The sequence below is a fragment of the Astatotilapia calliptera genome, chromosome 15 (assembly GCF_964374335.1).
Source record: "Astatotilapia calliptera chromosome 15, fAstCal68.1, whole genome shotgun sequence".
Classification (NCBI taxonomy): domain Eukaryota; kingdom Metazoa; phylum Chordata; class Actinopteri; order Cichliformes; family Cichlidae; genus Astatotilapia; species Astatotilapia calliptera.
This window is the reverse complement of record NC_137436.1, coordinates 32,223,883-32,239,910: the sequence shown is the minus strand read 5'-3', so window position 1 is coordinate 32,239,910 and position 16,028 is coordinate 32,223,883. Positions and strand designations below refer to the sequence as shown.

The 16,028-nt window shown below is 39.9% G+C and overlaps 1 protein-coding gene across 2 annotated transcripts; it reads right to left on the bottom strand.

Moving 5' to 3' along the window:
* Positions 1 to 4,557: 4,557 nt before the first annotated feature.
* On the bottom strand, positions 4,558 to 10,202 carry LOC113007128 (uncharacterized). Of its 2 annotated transcripts, XM_026143563.2 has the most exons (9): positions 9,262 to 10,202; positions 8,915 to 9,064; positions 7,358 to 8,032; positions 7,146 to 7,239; positions 6,726 to 6,843; positions 6,364 to 6,587; positions 6,063 to 6,234; positions 5,760 to 5,887; positions 4,558 to 5,271 (listed from the first exon to the last, which is right to left on the bottom strand). In XM_026143563.2, the coding sequence occupies exons 3-9, from the start codon at positions 7,372 to 7,374 to the stop codon at positions 4,954 to 4,956; spliced, it is 1,071 nt and encodes a 356-aa protein (XP_025999348.1). In that variant the 5' UTR covers positions 7,375 to 8,032; positions 8,915 to 9,064; positions 9,262 to 10,202; the 3' UTR covers positions 4,558 to 4,953. The 2 variants fall into 2 exon arrangements, with proteins under 2 accessions (XP_025999348.1, XP_080146199.1); XM_080290073.1 differs by lacking the exon at positions 9,262 to 10,202 and having other exon boundaries at positions 8,915 to 9,186.
* Between the last annotated feature and the right edge of the window lie 5,826 nt (positions 10,203 to 16,028).

The window sequence follows — 16,028 nt, the reverse complement described above, 5'->3', positions numbered from 1 at the left end:
GAAGGAGGTTTTGGCTCAAAATCTCACGATACATGGCCCCATTCATTCTGTCCTTAACACGGATCAGTCGTCCTGTCCCCTTGGCAGAAAAACAGCCCCATAGCATGTTTCCACCCCCATGCTTCACAGTAGGTATGGCAACTCAGTATTCTTCTTCCTCCAAAACACAACGAGTTGAGTTTATACCAAAAAGTTCTACTTTGGTTTCATCTAACCACATGACATTCTCCCAATCCTCTGCTGTATCATCCATGTGCTCTCTGGCAAACTTCAGACGGGCCTGGACATGCACTGGCTTCAGCAGCGGAACACGTCTGGCACTGCGGGATTTGATTCCCTGCCGTTGTAGTGTGTTACTGATGGTGACCTTTGTTACTTTGGTCCCAGCTCTCTGCAGGTCATTCACCAGGTCCCCCCATGTAGTTCTGGGATCTTTGCTCACCGTTCTCATGATCATCTTGACCCCACGGGTTGAGATCTTGCGTGGAGCCCCAGATCAAGGGAGATTATCAGTGGTCTTGTATGTCTTCCATTTTCTGATGATTGCTCCCACAGTTGATTTTTTCACACCAAGCTGCTTGCCTATTGTAGATTCACTCTTTCCAGTCTGGTGCAGGTCTACAATACTTTTCCTGGTGTCCTTCGAAAGCTCTTTGGTCTTGGCCATGGCGGAGTTTGGAGTCTGACTGTTTGAGGCTGTGGACAGGTGTCTTTTATACAGATGATGAGTTCAAACAGGTGCCATTCATACGGGTAACGAGTGGGGGACAGAAAAGCTTCTTACAGAAGACGTTACAGGTCTGTGAGAGCCAGAGATTTTCCTTGTTTGAGGTGACCAAATACTTATTTTCCACCCTAATTTACGTATAAATTCTTTACAAATCCTACCATGTGAATTCATGGATTTTTTTTTCACATTCTGTCTCTCACAGTTGAAGTGTACCTCTGGTGCAAATTACTGACCTCTGTCATCATTTTAGGTGGGGGAACTTGCACAATCGGTGGCTGACTAAATACTTTTTTGCCCCACTGTATACAACTCGCTTCTGCTTCTATGCTCCATCCTTGTTTACTATTTCCCACCAAGGCTTCTAGACTTCTGATTGGCCAACATTTCTACACGGTTAGGAATATATCGCCACCTGTTGCTTTGGCATGTTCCTAGCAGCGTTTTCCTTCATTTCTGCGTTTATGTGTGGATGGGATTTTTTATTTTTTATTTTTTTTAAACGGAAAATCTCCGTTTTCAAAAATACCCGTGTACGTGTGGACGTAGCCTTAGTCCTCAGTGTTTCCCTGTTTGTGGTCGCGTTGTTAACGTACGCAATCTCTTCGTGCTCTGTTTCTCCCTCGTGTTCCTGGCGAAATCCTAGTTCCTAGTTTCTGGTTTAGTAAGCATGCATTCTGAGAGCACAGTGTTGGGATAATATGATACTATGAAGACTCTAAGATAGGATGGGGCCTGGTAATTTAGGACTTTGCAGTAATATTGTTATACAATGTGTGTATATGTAGCTCATATTTTTCCCATTTGATCTTAAACACAGGATTCAATTTTAAATTTTCTCACATCTCACATACAAAGGTGACTATTTACATGGGAATATGGAAAATAGAGAGCTGTGGTCAAGAATATTACACTCTTCGTGAATTAAAACTCACAACAAGAAAATGCTGTGCATCAGGACAGGCAAGTGGGCATCTACTGATTGGAAGATTAGTGGTTTTCTTCCTGGCTAGTGATGTTTGATTCGTGAACGAATCGTTTAATACTCGAGAATCACTTTACTGACTCGTGAATCATGATTCACAAGCCCAACTGACTCATCCCTGTTGCTGTTAGCAAACTAATTCCATTAGTAGAAATATATCTAGCTTATAATTAAAATTGTGTGGTGGGGGGGGGGGGACAACAGCCAGTTTCTTAACAAAAGCATTTCTGCTCTGAACTGGAAGAAAAAACTCTTGAGTAGAAGCTCACATCAAGAAAATAGCTCCTTGGTTCACAGTAGCATCGCCCTGCTTAACATGCTAACAGCACATTTGAGCTACTCACCCCCTCCCTTCCTGTGCTGAATCGTAAGCGTAAGCAAATCACTCAGGACTCACTAACCCCCTCCCTCCTGTGCTGAATCATAGAGCGAACGAATCACTCAAGACTCACTAACCCCCTCCCTCCTGTGCTGAATCATAGGCGTAAGCGAATCACTCAGGACTCACTAACCCCCTCCCTCCTGTGCTGAATCATAGAGCGAACGAATCACTCAGGACTCGCTCACCCCCTCGCTCCTGTGCTGAATCATAGAGCGAACGAATTACTCACTCACCCACCCCCTCCCTCCTGGCTCACAGCTTCTTCTTTTTCTTGGTTGGCAACCAATGTTAAGGCGCATTACCGCCCCCTGGCTCACAGCTCAGTGGACATTTAGATGAGAAAATATATATTTGACACATTTAAGGAAAATACTAATAAAATAAAAATAAACAAAAAAAAAGATTTTTAAGCAATTTTGATAGGAAATTGCTTAATTTTGGAAATTTTTTTGCTCTATAAAATAGTTTTTTTTTTGTTTTGTTTGTTTTAGAATCATTCATCTTAGCAGTAGGATTTACATGAAAAGAGAAACAAATTAAGTTTGAGCGAAAATGTAAATTTTTTGCACTCTCTGGTCAACTGACTCAGTGAATCAAATGACTCAAAAAACCCAATTCACTTTGGTGAGTGACTGATTAAAACTCGATTCAGTATAATGAATCAAATTTACCATCACTATTCCTGGCTCCACCAGTCTGCATGCCAACTAACCCCAAGTTGCTCTCTGATGCATCCATCGGAGTATGAATGTTAGCTAGGAAGCACTAAAAGCTTAGAAGACAGTGCTTGTGTGAATGGGCATGTTGTATAGAGTGCTTTGAGTACTCTGGGGGAGTAGAAAAGCACTATATAAGAATCAGCCCATTTACAAGTCCAATGTATAAAGACATCTTCCTCATTCATTATTCCTTGCTAAAACAACAAAGTGCAGCTAAATATTTTTTAATTAAGCAATTATGCGTTCCTTGAACAAACAGATCTAATTTAGCATATCATGTAAACCTATTGCTTATTATCTTTTACTGTCGACAGTGGGATGAACCTGGGCATGTGCGCACACACACACACACACACACACACACACACACACACACAGAACAAACCCAGTTGTGCAAAGAAATTTGGAAAAACACCATCATCAGCTTGTCCGCTGTGGCTGACGACGCAAATAGCAGCTGTGCTTGAGTTGGAGATCAGTGAAGCCAGTCTCTTTGTAGATGTATTGTCACCAGAAAAAAAAAAATCTGCTTCTTCCTCAGGCAGGCCTGTGCTACAATTACTGATGAAAGACCCCATCTGAAGATGACACTGATTTAACAAGCAGCCTCAAATGAAAAAGTGCTGTACTGAATGATAAATAGAAAGGTATTAAAGAGGTAAATCTGTCAGAGAAGGTATTTGTCCTTGAGCCCAGATACACACACTGTCTGCTGTATGCATGTGGCCGATAGTAAGAAATCTCATTGTCAAAAACAGAAAACTTTCTACACTCATACACTTGTTAACAAAAAAAGACTCTAGTATTGTCTCTCTCATCAAATATATGTGCATTCAGTTTTCATTAGCACTATCACAGCTTAAAAGTCAAACATTCACTGAAAATTCTTTCTCATTTTAAGAAAATAGAAACACCACAGCTGGAGTGGTGTCCTAATTAATTGATGAGATGAGAAGCATAACACATGAAACACTAATTAAAAACTCCAGGCACCATGTGCTGCCTATATGCATTTGCAGACTTTATTGTTCACAAGCAAGTTGATTCAAACCCTGATTCTGGGTTACTGAGAAGTGCAGTATAATAACATGAAAGACAGTTAAAATGGCAGGTAACATAATTGGAAAAACATCTTTACTGCCTGCGCTGTTTACCTTATAGATTAATAAATATACACATTCCACCATTTTAATAAATGTTTTACAGACTCATGGATGGATGGGTCGATAGATGGATGTTTGTATGGAAATTAAATACATGTTAAAGAAATTAATTTCCAATAGAGCCTCTAAGGAAAGGGTTACTCAAAAAGGTTTGTATGGAAATTTTTACACAGTAAAATTCACTGAGTAAATTTTACTCAAATTGAAAAAAAATTTACTCTAAAAAAGACAGTATTTGGTCCCAGTCTAAATGGAGTAAAGTTTACTCTTACGGTAGAGTTAAACTTTCAGAGTTAAATCTACTCTATTCACTGCAAATATTTTAATACACATGATGATAATTTACTCAGTTTAGTATAAAATAAAAACAACTCCACCCTAATTTTACTCTGAGTAGAACAGAATTTTACTCTACATAGTATTTTATTCTAAATAGAGCAGAATTTTACTCAGAATTGAATTCTAATTTATTTCAAATAGAACAACATTTTCACTCCAAATAGAATTTAAATTTTACATACAACTAAATTTTACTCTAAATAGAATTAAAAGAAGAAAAATATGTGACTTTATTTCGCCCTCTATGTATTATCATTCACTGCAAGGTACAATAAATAAATCAGAAATTATTTATATTTTAACAGCCACCTTTATTGTTCACAGGAAACAGTATGGTACAATATAAAAACTGGAATCACTATCACTGTATGACACCTGTAAATCAAATGCTTTACAACAGAAAAGCTCTTCAACACAAATTACATGAGGTCCATCTCTTGTACACAAAACTTGAACCCAGAAAATGTGCCATAAACTTGAGCACAACCAAACTGGCCACATTTAAGACGAAGAGTCTTACCAGAACAGAGTCCATGGATCACTTTGAAATGCTTTATCAAGGAATTAGCATTTGTCTGGGACCTCTTGCAAATGAAACAAAACATTCCAGCTCAACACTCTTAGTAGAAAAAAAAAATTCAACGCAGCATCCGAGCCCTCAACTCTGCAACCCTAGGATTCACTTGGGTTGTATCAACATCTATCTCGTAAATGGTGGTCTGCAGGAAGTTGTACATATTGACCAGATCGTGGTCATATGACGTACCAAAGACAAAGTGAGCTTTGAAAAGCTCATTAAAACAAGCAAGAGAGCCTGGTGACTTACAAGGGACTGCATGTTTGTCTATCACAATGAAGTACTTGTGAATCACATTCCTCTGAGTGCCCACTGCAAGAAGGTATGGTTGAAGGCTCTCTGTGATGCCATCGAGATGCCCCTGGATGCTAGTTCCCGTCTGTGACACAAAGACAGATAAACGTTCCAACATGATAAGACTTCGGTTAAAAAACAAGAAGCTGACAGAATTAAGGACAGATACAAAACAGACAAAACTAGTTCAATTTTAACTACTAGCTTGTCAAAACTAGTATCTGTTATCTGTATATCTACAAAAATCTATATGCAGATATAATCTATATAAATATGTTAATTACCATGACAGTTAATTTGTTGAAATTGTAGCATTTCTATTTACAATGAACTTAAAGTTTGGAATGACTTGTTGTTTGTGTACTTTACTCAAGTGATAAAAGAAATGTGTGATGTTGCAAATACAGCCTACATATGGTTGTGGAAGACATAAAGGCTGCTTGACTGAGCTGTATACATCTCTTGGTAATGACTAAATTCATAGTTGTATTTAAACATACACCTTTTAGTTCATCTGAAATATTGTTATCAATGTAAATATAACTAGTTATGTTTCCTTTACTGTAACTTTACCTTGACAAACTTGACAAGATGGTCACAGGCTTGTCTGGCTGACAGCTTTCCTGGTCTCTTGCGGCCATGAGGTGATGGTGGTAACAGGTGTACAAGGATCAAAATGGATGACATGTCACTGTCCCATCCTGGAAACATAAGTAAATTGGAAACAATAATTAGCTGCCAAAACACGTTATCTGCAACTGTGTTAACACTTACATTATAAAGTTTTGAAAAAAAAAGCGACAGCAGGTGACGGTGTTACACTTTCAAATGCTCCAATTAAAACACAACAATAAAATTCCATTTATTTTATCTCACCATTTTCCACTTCTATTGTGCATTCAGCATTTTGCACAAGGTACTGAAGGTCATCTGATTGCGTGAGACTACGGCTTTGTTTGAGGACTTTCTGCTTGTAGATAGTGGGCCACTTCTCCAGGAACTTCACAGAGGTGGCTTCATCGAACATCAAAGTAAAATCTTGTTCAATCTGCAGAAGAGATGAAATTAAGTTTTTGAAACTCCTTGTATCAAACAACTTTTATGCTCACTTTTTTCTCAGATGCACCTCAACTTATAAATGTAACAGTGAGGGAAGTTGAAGGTAAGATAAACATACTAATCCTCCTATATCCAGGAATCTTGGGAAGTCCAAAAAGATATCAGATGACTTCACTGGATCATGAATCATATTTTGGCAATAGTTGAAGGTCTGCTTCATCTTCATCATAACAATTCCTTCATCAGCTGTATGTTTCATCAGTGCAATAGCCTCAGAACACAAGCTGTCTGTCATTAGGCAGTTGTCTTCTCTGAAACAGTCTCTATCAGATGTTGGGCCCCCTAACAGTGGATATGAATAAGACAAAAAAGTGACACCGTGTCCTACAAGGCTTGAGAACTCAGCTAGAATTTTCATGCATGCAGTTTAGTCTCCAGATGAGTGAGACTTGAATTATAACTACTAACTATATCACATACCCATTTGCGTTTTTGACATTCTGGGAGTCTTGTTTTGTCCATTAGAAGCTTCCTTTTGGATAAACTTCAATCTCCAAGCCAGATACCCACTCCCATCTTCTGCATTGTAAAAATGCTCCTAAAATTAAATGAAATATTTTAATTAACATGTTAAAATATATTTACACTTTCAATCTGAAAATTGCAGCAATTGAGCTCCCTTGCTCGGGACTGGAGCGCTGAACTCTAAAGGGATTTAAATAATGAGAGTTAAGAAAAGGCAGCACAGAGGAAAGTCCTGCGAAAAGAAAAACATCTTCAGCTTTACTCAATCCAGAGCCAAACTGTTAAGTAAATTCTACATATATTTCATGCCTGAAAAATGTCTTACATTCACGAGTGAAAAGTAAATTATTTGAACTTATTCTTTTTTGTACTTACATAGCCCAGCCTGCTCCTAGGATCAGCCAGGTATGGGAACAACGTGATGATACCCTTTGCATATTTCTCTTTAACATGTCTTGAAGGACTTGTCCTACACAGACAAACACAAAGTTGAAAGTCTAAATACCACCTCTAAGAAAATAAATGAATGAATAAATGATAAATGAATTTATCATATATATACTTATGAAATAACTATGTCAGCATACCCATGTTCACTTGTCATATGTGCAACTAATATCTTGACCGTCTGCTATCCGTTAGGCTTTTTGTCCGGGCATACTCATTGATGATCCTCTCTCCTCCTGGTTTGTTCTTTAGAACATCTTCAACCATCGAAGTTACAGTAAAATAGAGCGATATAATAATATATAATCAATATATCATAAATATTTTCTTGTGATACTAAAAAAGCTTTCAGGTTCGTTCTAGATCAAATCAAAGGTCTATAGTCACGAATACATGTTATTTTTTAAAGTATGTTTTAGTATAGAATTGAGGTTCATTAGATATTCATGATCACTGTGCTTCAAAGCCACCTAAAGTTCTGTTAAAAAGCATAAATAATTACCCTTAAATTTGTCTGTCTCTCAAGCACACTAACTTTTTATGTTGCCGATCTGGTCTACAATTTGCAGACCTGTGCTGAAGGAAAGACAGCAGAATCTTGTGCTTTTATGACAGTGATAATAATACATATAATATATTCAAATTTGTGTCAACTTTCTGAAAGGGTATACAGCAAACTACATAGCTTATTCGGGCAAGAGAAGTGTCGTCAGCTCTCCGTCTTGTTGTAGGACTGTGTTCCAATAATATGGTGTCATCAGAGTCCACTTCAATTTTTCCACTGGAACTGGTAAAGGAGGTGCTTGCAGAAGAATCTATCAAATCATAAAAATTATAGAGGTCACTTTTGTGCTGCCCCTGACTGCAACAATGAGGTTCATGTAGCTGGGTTTGTAAAGTGCTTTATGAGTGAGCAGTGTTGAAGATTTTTAGTTGTAGTGCCTTGATGTTCCTGTTTTAGCCAATGAGTGACAGAATCGATAACACAAACTAATTTAAGTTTATTAGTCACAACCAACCACATGACATCACATTCCATAACAAACAGAAAATCTTTTTAAATGTTTAGCAGTTATTTCTTTAGTCCAGCTTCAGAAATAGTTAAATCCATGTCAGTTTTTGAGAGCAGGGCTCCATGATGTAAATTAGCCTTTATATGTTTAGTGTTTCATGTCTTCTTGCCTTCTTGTTTAAGTTTGTATGATGGTTAGTGTTATTTACACAATCATAAACATTGTAGTACCCAGCAAAATATAGGATTATTTGAAAACAATTCAGTAAATTTATTAGCTTGCCTTACACAGAACATGTTCTACTAGCCAGGACTTAAAGCATGAATGACACAGTGGGTCAGTGATTGAGTGATTCTAGTGACATTTACCTTTCTGCAGATGTTAGATTTTTCTTTGCTTAAGTTAAAATGCTGTTACCAAGCTGATGGGACATTAAACTGTTAAAAATTCCATCAGGGATAGAAACTCATCATTATTCCATTTCCGTGGGATCCTGAAAAAAGTTTGGCCAATCTTAATATTTGGACCAAGTAATTTGATAGGACAACTGACTGTGCTTACGTAACTGCTCACACCCTCTCAACTTGCAACAAGGAAATAAACTGGACTGTGGTTTCTCTCCCCACTACCCGGTCAATTAAAAGTTTAAAAATGACGATGATGATGACATTCCAAGATACTTACCATCTGGATTTGGACCTTCTGCTTGACAAATCTCTAGCACACCAAGGTTTTGTTTTTTCATAAGGAAATCAAAAACATCCTCATCAACTTCAGTCTTTGAGTCATCAAAAACTTTGAAGTCCAAGTTTGGAATGTTGAACTTCTTGGCAACTGTGAACATTATAAAATTGCATTATACATTTGAAATTAATACCAGAACAAGGCAAAAAAAAAAGTGAAATTACATAAACTGAACCAGAAAAAAAGCCTAAACATTTGGTATAGCAGCTATTACAGCACCATCCCCAAAGCTTGACTGATTCACACAAGCTATGAAACACACTGGAAACTTTGATTTTTTTACTCACCACATTCCAAAAACGATGTGTAGGTCAGTTGGCCCTCAAAACAGATGTACTTTTGTTGTTCTCTATACTTTACACGCACAGCTTGCATCCTTCATGATATGAAAAGGATATTGTTAAATAATCAGATTTATTACAAATACTTGCAAAATTGAACAAAACACACACATATATTCCTTGTACCGTATTTTCACGACCATAAGGCGCACTTAAAAGTCTTAGATTTTCTTCAAAAAGTGCGGCGTGCCCTATAGCGCGGTGCGCCCTATGTGTTGTAAGGAGGACGTAGTAGAGAACACCATGAGAACGTTAAAGGGTGAAGTGTGGGCGTTGATCGTATATACCGGGACAATCGCACATACCTGTATAAAAGAACAGGTATGTGCATTATGCAGGACATCGTTGTTTTAACAACCCTGAAAATGGCAAAGAGACACGCTTACGAAGCACAGTTTAAACTGAAGGCCATCAGCTACGCGGAGGAACATGGAAATCGAGCAGCGGCGAGAGAATTTAAGATTAACGAATCGATGGTTCGCAAATGGAGGAAGCTGGAAAACAAGCTCCGGCAGGTCAAGAAAACGCAGCTGAGTTTCCGCAGACATAAGGCGAGGTGGCTCGAGTTGGAGGAAAGACTCGAGCGGTGGATCATCGAGCAAAGAGCGAGCGGGAGAAGCGTTTCGACGGTCACCATTCGGCTGAAAGCAGTTTCACTAGCTGAAGAGATGAACATTGAACATTTCCAAGGAGGTCCGTCTTGGTGCTTTCGTTTTATGAAACGGTGCCATTTTTCCATCCGGACCAGGACTACGGTAGCGCAGCAACTTCCAGCGGATTATAAGGAAAAGCTGGCCATCTTCCGCTCCTACTGCAGCAAACACATTGGCGACAAAAACATCCAACCCAGCCACATCACAAACATGGACGAGGTCCCGCTCACTTTTGACATCCCGGTGAGTCACACTGTGGAGAAGAAGGGGACCAGCACGGTAGCGATACGCACAACGGGGTATGACAAGCCTTCTTTTACTGTTGTGCTTGGCTGCCATGCTAATGGACAGAAACTGCCGCCTATGGTGATTTTTAAGCGAAAGACTTTGCCTAAAGAGAAGTTTCCAGCAGAAATCATCATTAAGGCAAATGAAAAGGGCTGGATGGATGAGGAAATGATGAAAGACTGGCTGAGGGAGGTGTATGTAAGGAGACCAGGTGGTTTTTTCCACGCATCACCATTGCTGTTGATCTGTGACTCTATGCGTGCCCATCTCACAGCAGATGTGAAAAAACTTGTGAAGCAAATGAACTGTGAGCTTGCTGTCATTCCGGGAGGCCTGACAAAGGAACTCCAACCGCTGGACATCGGTGTGAACCGCCCGTTCAAAGTAAGGCTGCGAGCGGCCTGGGAGCGATGGATGACCGGTGGAGACCACAGTTTCACTAAGAGTGGAAGGCAGCGCCGGGCGAGTTACGCCACAATTTGCCAATGGATTGTAGATGCTTGGGCTAACATGTCTGCTGGCACTGTTGTTCGAGCTTTCGCAAAAGCCGGCATCGTTTCCGAGGAGCCGCACGGCACGGAAAGTGACTCTGACGGTGAAGACAGTGAACCTGGCATGTTTGATGGAGATTTAGCGCAGCTGTTCAATTCAGACACAGAGGATGAGGACTTCGATGGGTTTGATTGATGATAAAAATGTGAGTACCAAACTTTGTTTTGCTCCTGCTTTATTTTTAAATACGCACACTTGTATGCTTGTGTGTTGTTGATGATGACGATTACTGGTAATAAAAATGTGAGTAAGGTACCGAACTCAGGTTTGCTCCCGCTTTATTTTTAAATACGCATACGGTACTTGTATGCGCCCTATGGTCCAGTGTGCCTTATGTGTGTGTTAAATACAGTAAGGGCACACATAACTGAGACTGCGCCTTTTAGCACAGTGCGCCTTATGGTCGTGAAAATACGGTATGTCTTACAATCTCACGATGCTCTGTTCTGATGAAATGTTCTGTCATATGGTCTGCCTGTCACTGACTTGGAGATTTGTGACTGTGCACTCTCAGATCATATGCCTGTGTTATTCAACGTTGGTTTGACATATACCGCAGTTAAACCTGGCGCTGCTACTCGGTGCTGTCGGGTTATTAACCCCGCCACTGCTGCGCAGTTTTCTGCTGCTTTTAATCAGCTCGGCGGGCCTTCTGACTTTGTTTCCTCTGACACAGAAGACCTACATTCCTGGTTTAATTCTTGCTGTCAAAAAATCATGGACTCTGTGGCTCCTTTAAAAACCAGGCAGCTTAAGGCTAAACCTGAGCCTTGGTTTAATGAGAGCAGTCGTGCTGTTAAGAGGGAATGTCGTCGAGCAGAACGGAAGTGGAAAAAGGATAAACTGCATGTATCATTTCAAATTCTCAAAGACTGCTGGCATCGCTACCAGAACACTGTTAAAGAGGCAAAAAGGGAATATTTTGTAAATATTATTTCTTCCAACTGTCATAACCCACGTGTGTTATTTAGGACCATTGACACTGTTCTTAATACTCCTTTGAATGTCTGTTTGGAAGTTTCTCCTGAGATTTGCAATGATTTTCTGAACTTTTTTATTGAAAAGGTTGTCACCATCAGGGCTCTTATCACAGCTCCTGACTCTGACCCCTCAGTCTCTGTCCCTTGCGCTGCTGTTTTCACTCAGTTTGAGCTTGTGACGCTCTCCTCTTTAGAGGATGTGGTTCGCCATATTAAGCCCACAGGTTCCCACGGGATCCTGTCCCTCCACAATTCTTTAAAGAAATTTTTCCTAGTATACAACAGTATGTCCTTGACATTATTAACAGCAGTCTGTCTTCTGGTGTGGTTCCTGCAAATTTCAAACATGCAGTAGTACAGCCACTGCTTAAGAAACCTGGCCTTGATCACACAGTTTTAGCGAACTATAGGCCTATTTCCAAGCTGCCTTTAGTCTCCAAGGTTTTAGAGAAAATTGTTTTTAGTCAACTGAAAGATTTTCTAGATGAAAATGGAATCTTTGAGGTTTTTCAGTCAGGTTTTAAAACCCTTCACAGCACAGAATCTGCATTATTAAGGGTTTTTAATGACCTCCTTCTGGCATGTGATTCTGGTAACCATGTTGTTCTTGTCTTGCTTGACCTAACTGCTGCCTTTGACACAGTAGACCACAATATTTTAATTTCTCGATTACATGATGTAGTGGGTATTGGTGGCACTGCACTCAATTGGTTTAGGTCTTATTTGTCAGATAGAACTTTCTCTGTCAGCCTTCTCGGTTACGAATCGTCTTCTGCTCCTCTGTCATGTGGTGTCCCACAGGGCTCAATTTTAGGGCCACTGCTCTTTTCTCTGTATCTACTGCCTCTGGGTTCTATCCTTAGAAGGCATGGGATCTCATTTCACTGTTATGCCGATGACTGCCAAATTTATTTGACACTAAAACGCAAGGATGCCATCTCCATAAAACCTCTCTTGACATGTCTAGATGACATTAAAGCTTGGTTGGCTCGAAACCTTTTAAATTTTAATAAAAAGAAAACAGAAGTGTTGGTGTTTGGACCCAGTGGTCCCTGTGAGTCCTCCTCTGTTGTTTTAGGATCCCTGGAAGTCTATTTTAAATCTGTTGTTACTGACCTTGGTTTTAAGTTGGACAGTGATTTTAAATTGGACAACCAAATCAGAGCAGTGGTGAAGTCCAGTTTTTATCATTTAAGGCGACTGGCAAGACTAAAATCTTTTCTTTCGAGGCAGCACCTTGAAACAGTGATCCATGCTTTTATTTCTTCCCGCCTGGACTACTGTAACTCACTTTATGTGGGGGTCAGTCAGTCATTGCTCTCACGTCTGCAGCTGGTTCAAAATGCGGCTGCACGACTCCTAACAGGAACTCGAAAAAGAGAGCATATAAACCCCGTGCTGGCCTCTCTGCACTGGCTGCCTGTGTCTTTTAGAGTTAATTTTAAAATTCTTATGTTTGTTTTTAAATGTCTACACAGTCTTGCCCCGCCTTACCTCTCTGAGCTTCTTCATCCCCACATACCCTGTCGGTCTCTCAGGTCAGCTGACCAGCTGCTCCTGGAGGTACCGAGATCCAGGAGGAAGCTCAGAGGGGACAGGGCCTTCTCTATTGTGGCTCCAAAATTATGGAATAATTTGCCCATGCATGTTAGAGAGGCCCCTTCACTGTCCACTTTTAAATCACGTCTTAAAACCCACTTTTATTCCTTGGCTTTTAACCTCAGTGAGACTTAGTTTCTTTTTTAATGCAGTAGTTATTTAATTAATGATTTCACTCTTCTTTTATTTGTTTTTTATTTATATCTCATGTAATTTTATTTTACAGTTCCAATGTACAGCACTTTGTGTCAGCTGTGGTTGTTTTAAAGTGCTTTATAAATAAAGTTGATGATGATGATGATGAAAAAGCATGTAAAAAAAACACATAAGTAATAGAAAGCTCTACATTGCAGCAATAGGAAGTTTGTATAATGCTAATCTAATACACTAGGGGCTACAGACTGCAACCATGCACACAATTCAATTCTGAGTAAAAAACATGTGCTCACCTACCATTTTGGATAAAACATTGGTGCACAGGATTTGTTAAAAACACACTTCCCTGGTCAATTATACTACCTAAAACAGCTATTCAGCAATGCTAAATTAAGTTTATTGAAATATAGCTGTCTGAGTGGTCGAACAACATTAATTTTGTTGGAAGCTAACATTAGCATAAACCTTGGCAATTATGTAGCATGTAAGACCCACAAACTCAGAAGCTGTAATATAATACATGCATTACCCTTCACATAAACAAAAACTCCACATTTTATTCTATATAAAATCATTATTTAGCACTTTGCTCACTTACCTGGCTTATGCTGACAGTCGCCTCCGTTCCACTGCGGGATAAGAAAATGGCGGCAGAAACGAAACTTAAGAAGCGAAAATGGGCGTGGTCTTTCTATATTACTCCGATAGAATTTCCTCTGTCTTTTGGCTCCAACTCTAGCGGCCAATTGAAGTGATTAGGTTCCAAAACGTGCAATAACTACTCTTTTAGATGAAAATGATGTTGACTCTGGAAAAATTACTCTCTCCGTTTTCCTGTGTACCACAGGTGGAGGAGGCCAACTTCAAAAGTGTTTAATTTTTGTAGGGAACCTGGATCTGGATTTCGGGGCAGGAATTTAAGGGAAAATACTTTTATTTATAGATTTAAAAATACTCTTGAATTTTAATATATATTGTGGGTCCCTCTTAGACCTAAAAAAATGAAATTCTCTGTGTCAAATGGGGTGTCTGTAGCTCAGTAGAGAGAGGTAGGGATATAGCACTTAGTAGTAGTACAAAAGTACTATATAAGAACTACTCCATGAACCATTTACCACATTTTTTGGAGTTCCTTTTTTAGTGTTTGTACAATTCACCACATGGACTTTTTAGTTTTAAGCTGAGTTTGGGTTACATGACATAGGGACAGTTCATCAGCAAAGCTTAACCCCCTACTTAATTATTTTTCAGTTGAAATCAAATAGAGGATGAAAAACTTCCTGAAACAAATCATTGTTCATGTAGACCTCTTCACTGGGAAACCCCCACCCCCAAAACATACAGTATCTCCATCTACTTTTCCTTTCCTCTTTTTCTCTCAACCTAAACCACTAACTTGAGCAAAATACAAAATTTACAATATATTTTCTGTTGTCAAATGTCAGTTTCAAGTCCTAAATTCCTCTCACCTCTTAGACACAGAGATGGGTTGCATGAATCATGACAACTACAATTTCAAATCTGTACAGTGGCTTTGCTCCCGTGACAAACTCCCAACACCAAGTGGGAAAAAACACATCAGTCAAACTGGCAAGCAACACACACACAAAGTTTTCACTAGCTAACTGGGGCTGACAAGCGAACTCAACAATCCAGCGTCGACTGAAGCTCAGCCACACAGTTAAATAGAGAAGCTGGCAATGAAAGTATCAGCTGCAACTTGGTGATGGCTGATGAGCCGCAGGTGTGGCTGCCTCCAGCAGCCTCCTCAGCCTGATGACACTTGTAAACCAGTCCTTCAGGAAACACATACACACGTCCAAACACCTATACAGATAAACAGGGAAACAGAGGACTTGGAGAGGAGCCAAGACAAAACACACGACAGCAGAGTATGCCTACACAGACACACAGGCAGGGCGACACGTGAGGACTGCCACCCCAAGATAAATCCTAGCCCAAGATAAAGACATGTGCCCTGAGTCCCCCAGTCCCCAGACCAATGCTAATGGGGCCTAAGACAACAAAAGAGGCACAGTCTGACAGCTGACATGGCCGAATGCTGCCTAGATTCAGGGTCCATTGGGGGTCCAGAATAAACTTAGCTCTTGTCCTTAATCTTTGGAGAGGCCCTGGTCAGAGTTTCAGTCTCTGGGAAGACCAGGTTAGCAGCACACACCAACATCTCTGAAACTATCCCTGCCACAGACAGACACAAACCAGTCTCAAGATCAGGAAATTCAGAAACACAAACCACATTTGAGAGAGCACAGGTATAATATTTTACCTTAGAGCAAGGCAATTCGGCAGCATAATCAGTCTCAGAATTAGCTGCCTGAGTCATACAAACAGAGTCTGCAACTTCATAAATCGTCTGTGAACAAATTTCCTCCGTAGTTAGCTCTGGAGGCTAAGCGTCCTCATACCCTGGAGGTACTCGAGACCATGTTGGTGGTGAGGAGCACTGGTGACATAGTCACCGTTT

What these genes read in the sequence shown, in the direction of transcription:
- LOC113007128 (XM_026143563.2), bottom strand. An exon ending in TCCTGGATATAGGAGGATTA is followed by an intron (nt 6,235 to 6,363) that starts GTATGTTTATCT and finishes TCTCTTCTGCAG; the next exon opens with ATTGAACAAGATTTTACTTT. An exon ending in CACAATAGAAGTGGAAAATG is followed by an intron (nt 5,888 to 6,062) that starts GTGAGATAAAAT and finishes TTATGTTTCCAG; the next exon opens with GATGGGACAGTGACATGTCA.